The sequence below is a fragment of the Anoplophora glabripennis genome, unplaced genomic scaffold, assembly GCF_000390285.2.
Source record: "Anoplophora glabripennis isolate ALB-LARVAE unplaced genomic scaffold, Agla_2.0 scaffold1042, whole genome shotgun sequence".
Classification (NCBI taxonomy): Eukaryota; Metazoa; Arthropoda; class Insecta; order Coleoptera; family Cerambycidae; genus Anoplophora; species Anoplophora glabripennis.
In genome coordinates this window covers 773-11,423 of record NW_019417538.1, presented here as the reverse complement: position 1 = coordinate 11,423, position 10,651 = coordinate 773, and the positions used below count along the sequence as shown (strand labels likewise).

At 32.9% G+C, this 10,651-nt stretch overlaps 1 protein-coding gene across 1 annotated transcript in view; it reads right to left on the bottom strand.

Moving 5' to 3' along the window:
• LOC108912686 overlaps nt 1–9,156 on the bottom strand; it is an 11,464-nt gene extending 2,308 nt beyond the window's left edge. The window contains exons 1-4 of the mRNA XM_018718003.1: nt 9,020–9,156; nt 3,689–3,988; nt 3,364–3,632; nt 2,856–3,097 (exon numbers count right to left, since the gene is read on the bottom strand). Coding sequence (XP_018573519.1) covers nt 2,856–3,097; nt 3,364–3,632; nt 3,689–3,988; nt 9,020–9,136 — 928 coding nt within the window. The 5' untranslated portion in view covers nt 9,137–9,156. The remainder of the gene's footprint in view (nt 1–2,855; nt 3,098–3,363; nt 3,633–3,688; nt 3,989–9,019) is intronic.
• Nucleotides 9,157–10,651: the final 1,495 nt, after the last annotated feature.

Below are 10,651 nucleotides of genomic sequence, written 5' to 3'. Positions count from 1 at the left end.
CATTACTACCTGTCATTGTCACGACCTACCATATATAAGATTGTCCATGAGTAATTGGCCTCACACGGTCTAATTAGTGAGATTTACTTAAAATACCTATACGCATTTTGGACTATATCAATGTCCGATATGTCAAAATATATTACAACTAAATCTAAATCCTTACGTAATTGGAAAAAAGGCAGAAACGCCTAAAAGAGGTCTAACAATTACAAGATGTCTTATTTTCTTAATAAAAAAACATAATTTAGTTTTTTAATATTATCTCGCCTATTATTAGAGATGGACCCAACAAACCCTATATGACTATGCTCGACAAGGAACGTTCTATCCAAATATGTAAAAATATACAGGGTGTTCCATTTAAATTAACAAAGTTAACATCCACGACCATTTTGTTTGAACTTCGTTTGTTTTTCTACTATCACTTTCGAAAACTTCATAAAAAATCGTGCAACTTTTGTATTTCACATTTTTTTATAACAAAATATAGTGAATCACCCTGTACATTAAAAAAAAATATATCAAAGTAAACTAAAGCCTTAAAAACTTAAAATAAACAAATCATGAGCTGGTAGATAAACCACTTTAACCGTTCAGTTATTTGTCGAGAAACGAATTGAACGAATGAACAAAACGAACTCCAGTCAAGAACTTAAGACGCGCGTGATTTTTAAATAGTAAGGCCAGATTTCCCGGGAATTTTCGCTTCGAGAAGTCTCGTCCAGAAACCCTACTTGTGTGTAACATACTGAGTACTTTAATTTACACCAACGAACCTAAAGAGCTAAAACACTATAACATATTACATGTTCTACATAGAAAATTGTGTCGGTATTTAAAATACAAATGTACACATTTAAGTTTTATTGTGAATTCAGTCATAATGTCATTAATTTTAAGGGAAGATAAAGAAAAATGAGTAGAACATGAATGCACGACTAAAAAATTTTTAAATACATGTTTACCCTAAAAAAAAAAAATTTTTCAAATTTGCAAATCATCGAGAGTGAATCTTGAACTACCGTACTGTTCTATCTCTAACATAATTTTAATATTGTTTCAACATTTTCACTGTTTTATTATTGAATGAGTTTTTAGTATTAATTATTCAGTTTGTAGTACAGGTGCTACAAACTAAATACTTACAGGAATTTGAAAAATGGTTTTCTTATTTTTACTCTTTGAAGGCGTCGCTAGCTCTGTGGAAATTAGCAACACTTTTGTAAAGCAGCAATACCGCAACAAACTGTATATAAAACTCAGAAAACAATAATAAAATAAATAAGAAAGGACCTACCAATCAACAGAACATTAACTGTTTGCAGATCTGTATAATCATCTCCTAAGTAATTGAAAGTAATTTGAATGTTTTCGTCGTTTTCCGAATACATTTTTGTTTTCTTTTGCGCGGTGTGGGTATGTATCTTTAACCTTTCTTTTGCTATATCGCAATAACCGCCAGTAACTCACCACTAGACGCCAGTAAGAAAATCGGTTTCCGTTTTATAGATACTGACGTCATAAGAGTAGATTATTCTTGTATTCCCCTATCCCCGCTATTACACGAAAATACACCGGTAACTGATTTCTTGTTACCGCTGAACAAACGGGAAGTCACGAAAAATTCCTATTAATTGAATTAAAAACTCTTATTCAATTATAAAAGTGACTCATTGCTTTTCAAAAAGTAGCACTGCCTACCTATTTAAACTCCTGAAAAAACCCTCAATTGTCCGAATACCTGGTTAAGTTTAATAACATTATGACTAAATAATATTCCAATATTTAAGATCGGTGTCATATTCACATTTGTAGCTCTTAAATCCGTCAAATTTTTTGCTATACTTTGCATGAAGGGCAGTAATTCACACCTGCAAACTTTTTTTGTACATAAAATGAAGGTCTCCTCAAAAATGCCACAATTGCATTTAAGAAGGTTTGCTATGCTTCCGCAGATGATATTAAATGCTGCTCCTGTATTTAGTTTCATAATTGCAGTCGTTACACCTGTGAAGCATCTTTATGTTTCAGTTGGTGTTTTTTGATATTACACTTGTATCTAGTTTCGAAATTGCACTCATTACACCTGTACATTTGAACCTGGGAAGGATCTTTATGTTTCAGTTGATGCGGTTTGATACACCTCTTGTATTTAGTTATGTAATCGCAGTTGCTACACCTGTACATTTGAACCAGTGAAGTATCTTTATGTTTCAGTTGGTGCCGTTTGAGACCATTCCTGTATTTAGTTTCGTAATTGCAGTCGTTACACCTGTGCATTGAAACCTGCGAAGGATCTTTATGCTTCAGTTGATGCTGTTTGATGTAACTCTTGTATTTAGTTTCGTAATCGCAGTCTGTACACTTGTACATTTGAACCTGCGAAGGATCTTTGTGTTTCAGTTGGTGATATTTCATATTACCCTTGTATTTAGTTTTGTAATTGCAGTTGTCACACCTGTACACCAACTGATGTCTGGTAAAGTGTTTCTTAATGTTTGATTCATATGTGCAATCATCAGATTTATATGTGGGTAGTTGTGAGGTGTCCTTTTTCAGTAATGTGGTGTATTTGGTTTTATAATCACATTCTACACAACTGTTTGAGTTTTTGTGTGTTATATAATGACTATTAAAACTGATCTTCCGTTTTGTTTTAAAATCACAAAAGTCGCACTTGTACAATCGTCCTTCAGATGCGCTTTTGTGTTTCACCTGATGCTTAGCAAGCTCACACCTGCGCTTTGTCTTGTAGTCACATGATCTGCATCGGTGCATAAGCATTTCCGAAGGGTCTTTATGCCCCAACCGGTGCTTCTGGAAAAAATTTTTATTTTCAGTTTCATACTTACACGATTCACATTTATATGCTTTCGAATCGTTCTCATGTCTCGCACGGTGTGCTATAAAACTTCTCTCGTTTCCAGTTTTGTAAATACATTTATCACATTTGTAAAATACTTTGTCGTCCTGCTTGACTTTCGTATTACATTCGTTTGTCGATTTATTTTCATGTTTATATCCGTCCTCTTCTGCATCTTTAAGGACACCCTTCACGGATGATTCACTATCGGAGCTCTGCAGTGGCGAGTCGCTGAAAAAATTACATATACAGGGTATTTTTAAATGTAAGGTGTTAATTCTAAGGGGTTCTAGGTTATTTCAAATAAAATTATGCAATTTCCTGAACTCCACAAGGCATTATTTCAGTTTCATTATCATATAAATCAAATTCTTGATGACAATTAGTAATAATTTTATTGATGACATGTTAAAAATAATGCAAGAGAGACAACATTAAATAAGATCAGGAGTTATACGGTTACCTTTTAGATTATTGTTAAAATAGTCTTCTCTTACCTGCTTTCCTCATCTTCCGATTTTATGTCGATACTTTCAGCTTTGATTGACATTTCCATCCCGTTGATATCGAATTCTATGTCCTGGTTTTCAGTCTTAATGAATAAATCAGCTGGTGACGTATCTATCTGACTTTCCGTTGCTGCGCTATTACCTCTACCTCTAATTTTTTCCTGTACTTCCAAGCAATTTGTTAGGAAACTGTTGTGGGTGCACACAGAATCAAAGCACTCCTTACATACAACGGGATCTTTGATAATATTTATATTCTGGAAAGTAGTTTCATTAAACTGCGAAAAATGTAACTATTTAATATTATTGATACCATTTCAGGAGCCAATTTCTCAATAGCTTCAAGTTCCTTTTCACAAATGCACCTAAACTCACTTTCTACTGGGTGCATACACAATCGACATATTTTCTGACTATCTGAAATATCCATTGACTCGCTTGTCTTTTCCTTCGTATACACATCTCTTATGTCTAGCTGTAACATTTTTTCACAATCCATATATGGAATAGCTGTGTAATCGGTACTCAAACAAGTTGACTTAAATTCGAATGCTGCATTTAACTTTCTTCTGCAGACGTTACATATAACATCTTTGCCCTCGCTATCAAATTTCTGAAATATATGCATGTTTAACCAAAGAGAAAGAAAATAACTGGCAGAAAATATCAATTATTGTTATGTCACTCTAATGTGTTGAGGTGTGCGAATTGAGATTACAGTACGTACCAGAAGTAACGCAAAAAATTCGTATTTTATTTTGTGTTGCGTTTTCACAAATCGCTAAAACACGTCAATTAGTATATGGGAATTGTCGTTTTGTTACGTTGCTTAAACCTTTTTTACGCAATGTTTCATAAACCTACGAAGTCATCTAATTTTTTTTTAAATAGCACTACCTAATTTTTTAGGCATAAAAGGATAGCTCTGTTGAAGGGAGATGCGTCGACATAGTTTTGTACTTTAACAGGTGCAAAAAAAAACCAGACAAATGTATTAATTAATTTAATGTAAAGAATGCGAAAGAGTTTCTCAAAAACAATAACCTAAAGATTTTTATTAAACTATTTTATGTGACTTAAAGAAGATGTTCAAAGTGACCCCCGTTAACAGTTAGGCAATGGGCGAGTCAATGTTCGAATTCATCCGTGGTATTTTGAATTGCCTCCGATGGTATCTGACTAATTTCTTCTCTTATGCGCAATTTTAAGCCCTCGATGGTGTCCGGTCAACCAACTCTGCTTTTTAATTAGCCCCACAAGAAATATTCTAGAGAAATTAAATGGGGTGAACGTGGTGGCCACTCAACGGTCCCTTTCGACCTATCCACCTATTAGGAAAAATTTCATGCAAGTAATTAGCTATATCAAAGCATTTCCCTTCAAAAGGGCTATCCTTTTATGCTTAAAAAATTAGGTAGTGCTATTTAAAAAAAAAAATGTCAAAGACGTCATATCTTTATGAAACATGGCGCAAAAAAGGTTTAAGCAACATGACAAAACAACAAAATTTCTATATACTAATTGACGTGTTTTAGCATATTTGTGAAAACGCAACATAAAATAAAATACGAATTTTTTTGAGTATACAGGTTGTTACAAATTCGCTTCTCACTACAAGGATCTCGGAAACGGTAAGAGATACGAAGTAGCTTAAATGGGGGCAAAGTTGCGTAATCTGGGGACCAACATTATGCCTCTAAAATGGAATGTTTGTATAATTGTGACATCGTTTTGTTGGGGGATTTTAATGCTCCTCGATTTTCAGTTGAGGATAGTGACGTTTCGCTTACCAGCTTGTCCGAATTAGTTAATTTCTTTTCTCTTAAACAATTTAATAACATTTATAATGCTTGATTTGGTATTTAGTAATTTAACTTGTTTTGTTACTGAGCCACCGTCTTTCATTGTAGAGAAAGATATACATCATCCACCACTGGAGATATTGTTCACTGTAAATATTGGCCTAACACATAATGTTGAATTTTCTAATACAAGGAGTTACAATTTCAGAAAAGCAAATTTTATACAACTATATGACGAACTTCTATATACTGACTGGTCTGCTATTGATGAATGCAAGAATGTCGATGAGGCATGCGGCTACTTTTATAAAATTTTGTATGAAATTTTTGATAGGACTGTACCACTTTCTTGTTTAAACAGTAAAAGAAGTAAATATCCTCCGTGGTTTAATAGAAACATTATACGCGACATTAGGAGTAAAAAGAGACTATGGCACGCTTATCAAAAATCGAAAGATCCGGACACACTTAGATTATTTAAAAATTTAAGATCAAAATTGAAAAAAGACATATCTGATTCAGTCAAGTCTTTTATTGAAACAACAGAGTCCAATATTAAATTGGAGCCTAAGAGATTCTGGTCATATATATCAAATAAACGTAAAACCAAATTTGTACCAAATTGCATGTTATACAATGATAACATCCTAGAATCAGGTAATGCAGTATCTGAGGGCTTTGCCGACTTTTTTAAATCTGCCTATGTTTCTGATCTTTCAGACGACCGGCTTTTATTGGAGGAAGTTTTTTGCGGTAACAGTAATATCCTAAATATTCAGCATGTTGATGATCATGATGTCCTAAAGTATACAAAAAAATTAAAATCAAAGATGACTATGGGCCCTGATAATGTTCCTGCTTTTCTTATTCGTGATTGTGCTCACAGTTTATTAAAGCCTTTGAAAGCGATATTCAATTTAATTATATCAACTAATAAAATTCCTCAAGTATGGAAATCATCACGAATATGTCCAATTTTCAAGAGTGGTAATATTAATGACGTCTCAGACTATCGTCCCATTACAATCATAAATAATTTTAGTAAAATTTTTGAGTCCTACGTGCATGACATTTTATATAATCACTTTAGGAATATGATCAGTGTTAATCAGCATGGTTTTGTGAAGGGTCGATCGACTGTGACAAACTTATTATGTATTACTCAATACCTGACTGAAACCTTGGATAATCAGGAGCAGGTGGATGTAATATACACAGATTTTTCCAAGGCTTTTGATCGCTTACAACATGATATTCTCTTACGTGAACTTAACAAATGGGGCCTTTCATTTAATTTTCTAACACTTTTGCACTCCTATCTTTGTGACCGTCGTCAATACGTATGCTACAGGGGGTTCTTTTCACACAGTTTTTCGGTCTTGTCGGGTGTTCCCCAAGGATCGATTTTGGGTCCACTGTTGTTTCTTGTTTTTATTAACAACATTGTCGACAATTTCACTGTACCTCATCTTTTATATGCCGACGATATGAAGTTATACTTAAAGATAGGAAATTTACAGGACTGTGTTGTACTGCAGGAGAACCTTAATAGACTCTGAAACTCTGGTGTGAGTTGAACAAATTGCCCTTAAATGTGAAAAAGTGCAATGTATTGACTTTTTCTAGAAAGAAAGATGGTATCTATTTTCCGTACGATATTGATACTGTACTTCTTAATAGACCAGATGTTGTTAAAGATTTAGGAATCTATTTTGACCCTAAACTCACTTTTAAGTATCATATGCATCATATTGTGTCGGAGGCTAACAAAAGTCTGGGTTTCGTAATTCGCAATGCTCGGGATTTCTGCAATGTTGATACAGTTAAGTTGCTGTATATTTCTCTCGTTAGACCTCGATTGGAATATTGTTCCCTGATTTGGGCTCCAAGTTATGTTAGTTATATTGATTTGTTGGAAAGAACGCAGCGCAGGTTCTTGAAGTTGTTAAACTATAAAGACTTGAATGTATATCCTCCGGTAGGGTATCCGCAGCACTTGCTCCTCAAAAAATATAACTATCAATCTTTAAAATCTCGCCGTGATATGCACAGTGTTATTATTCTTTTCAAGATAATAAATGGAAATTTGGATATACCCGAAATTTTACAAAAACTTAACTTTAATGTTCCTTCTGTAAGCACACGGTCTAATGAAACTTTTTATTTGAAAACAGCTAGTACTAATATACTACAATATTCTCCATTATATGTTATGTGTAGAAATTTGACAGCTGTGCAGGACAGTATAGATATCTTTAACACTAGAATCTCTATTAATAAAGAATTATTTTGATGTTCTCTTTAGTGTTTCTGTTTGTGAAATATTGTCTGTGATTTACTCTGTGATTTCTTGCTTTATGGTATATGTATATGTATTTATTGTGTTCATTTTCTTATGTAATTTTTCCCTGCTCTGTAAGTGGGTTTATCCCGTTGAGTAGGTGTAGATAATAAAATAAAATAAAAATAAAATAAAATAAAAAATCAAGGCTAACAAGATTAGTTTTTGAAATATTTGAAAAAAACGAAATTTTGGAAATCCGTTTTTGTTTCATTTCAGCCTTGTTTGAGGTGATATTGAAAAAAGAAGAACACTTTTTCATGGCAATTTTTTGCCCTCTAACGAATGGCATAATCAATATCTGTACCTCCGAGCTAAACTGTATTAACTCCTTTTTTTCAAAAAACAGTATTAACTCAATCTATTTTCAAGAAAAATAAACATAGGTGTTGATCAAACCTGTTTTAATAAAACTAGTATGTATAGACTCAACTAATCTCTTTTAACCATCTGACAAAAAAACAATAAAAGCGCTATGTACAATTAATTGAGATTAAATTTTATAAACAGCTCTCCTGTCTAAATCTTAGTTAATACAGTTTAGCTCTGCGGTACTGATATTTATTATGTAACGTTTCGTCTTTCCAGAACCATCATCATTTTTTAAATACGGCCTTGGAAATTTTACAGTCACACGTTACAATAATAAAACATTATTAGAGTTTTAATCCCATGCTCATAGTTATTTCTAGGTTTCTCGAATGCTCAAAATTCAAATAATGTAACAGCCTGTATATTAGGGTGCTTCGTTTGAAACGTACAGGGTGATTCACTATATTTTGACCCCCCCCCTTTAACTTTTTTGTTTTAAGAGTTATAAGAAAATGTGAAATACAAAAGTTGCATGCATTTTTATGAAGTTTTCGAAAATGATAGTTGGAAAAACAAATGAAGTCCAATCAAAATGGCCGTGGATGTTAACTTTGTTAATTTAAATGGAACACCCTGTATATTTTTGCATATTTGGATAGAACGTTCCCTGTCTAGTATAGTCATATAGGGTTTGTTAAAACTCCAATATGCTTGGTTTCACTTAAACGTGCCATTTGCCAAAAAATTATTCACATTAAATGTATTTTTCACGTGTTCTGAATGTAATTACTATTAGACAAAAGAACGACGCGGCGTTGTTATCGAGCTAAAAACTTTCAAAGGTAACTTGATGGACTGAAATATTTTTGTATAATTTATAAGAAAATGATCTTCAAAGTTTGATACCTTGAAAACGGTTAAGTTTAAGTACATGATGTGCTATATGAACTTTGAAATTGAAATATGGAATAATATACATAGTGTTCCAATAAAGAAAAAGCAACTTTGTTTCGTCATAAACTACTTGACTGATCCTGTATACTTAATTTTTCTTTATCCTAATAGATTTTTAAAAACCCTAAACCGTGTGTCTTATTATTTTTGGACAGCTATCTTACTTTAGGAGATAATCGACCGTTTCCATACATATCAGCGATCCTGAACTAATACATATCTATCACTGACTTACCATTTTCAGCAAAAGAACATCTAAAATATCTCTAATAACGTCGTTTACAACCTCAAAACCTTTAACGGTTATAGTTTTGAGGCAAAGCTTACAAGCAGTTTCTTGAACACCGGTCATTGCAACAATTTTCTTTGAAATGTAAATATAAAACCGTAACTACTGTTGACTGTTTAACCTCAATGAAAACATAGAACCGAGAGATCTATTATTCTTCTTCCCCTTCTGTTATCTGAACAACATGAATGGTAAAGTCTAGTCCAAGGGCAGGCAACTGGCGGACCGCGGTCCAGATCCGGACCGCGAAAGGTAAAATAATGGACTCCAAAAAATTTTTTTAAAGTATAAATTACTCAAATTATTTAAAAAATAGTTTTCTACTGATAATAATACGTTTGAGTGCCACCTTATCATTTCTACTACAATTGCGTAATTGATTTGAGTTCTTAATGGTTAGTAGGTAGATTAAATTTGTGAGTGCAAAGTAAAATAAAAAATTAGTAAGGAATGTGAGTTATTTTTGTGGACTTCGTTAAAAATTTTCAAAAGTATCCGGACCCCACCTAATATTACTTGCCGACCCCTGGCTAGTCTATAACTCTTGCACTATGATTACAGATTACTGGAAAAAATTGACATAACAATTCTTCTTTGTGCACACGCACATCACTAATCTGGTTCTTCAGAACATGGCGCTGTTGGTTTACAACTGAAAAACCTGTTTTTTGTTCTTGAATTCGCTTTGCATATAATTACGGTTGCATTGTCTGTAGGTAGTTTTCAATTTACTTGATCTATAATGTATTTTGCATTTGAAAATTTGTTCTATCAGCAGATGACGTCATCAACGAGATGCGGATTTTCGATTTGAAGCAAGCAAATTGTAACTATATATTATATATAAACAAAAGTTTAAGTTGGTCATGATATGTAATTTATAAACACGTGTAATTTTTACGTTAATTTTAAAATCAATTTAAATATGTATAGTTGAGTCGAGATAAAGACAAGGCTGGTTCTTGGAGTAAAGAAAATGTTTATTGAGACAGAAACAACCTAGGGGTCACCTTCTTGAAAGAGAGCTTGCATAGACCACACTGGAAACTAGTAGGGGATTTTTGTGACTATGATACGATAAAAAAATACGTAAGCTTTACTTAGCATCAAGCCAAAGTCTAACAAATTATTCTCACAATAATTCACATTCAAAAATGGCCAAGCCTGGACAATTGGAGATCAACTGATTAAATCCGAGGGATTAAATGATCCTCATAGATTGACCAGTTTTGGCCTGTACACTATATAGGTTAGACCGTGCAGTTAAAACTGTAATTTTAAGACTATACTGTCGCTGATATTTTAGTAATGCAGGTAGATATTTAGCTATACAATGATCGTCACGCACATAGAAAAATGTTAGTGAATCTGCATCTTTTGCAATTCTAAATTATGTGTCAAGTGACTATCGCTTTCATATTTATTTATTTACTTATTTATTTATTTATTTATACTGCATACCTAAAGGCAAAGGAACAGTTCAATTACATGTATACAGTTCAGAAATGTTAGCTAATATGTATAAAAACCAGTTGAAAATAATGTATAAACAACCAGACACATGCAAAATACAATGTA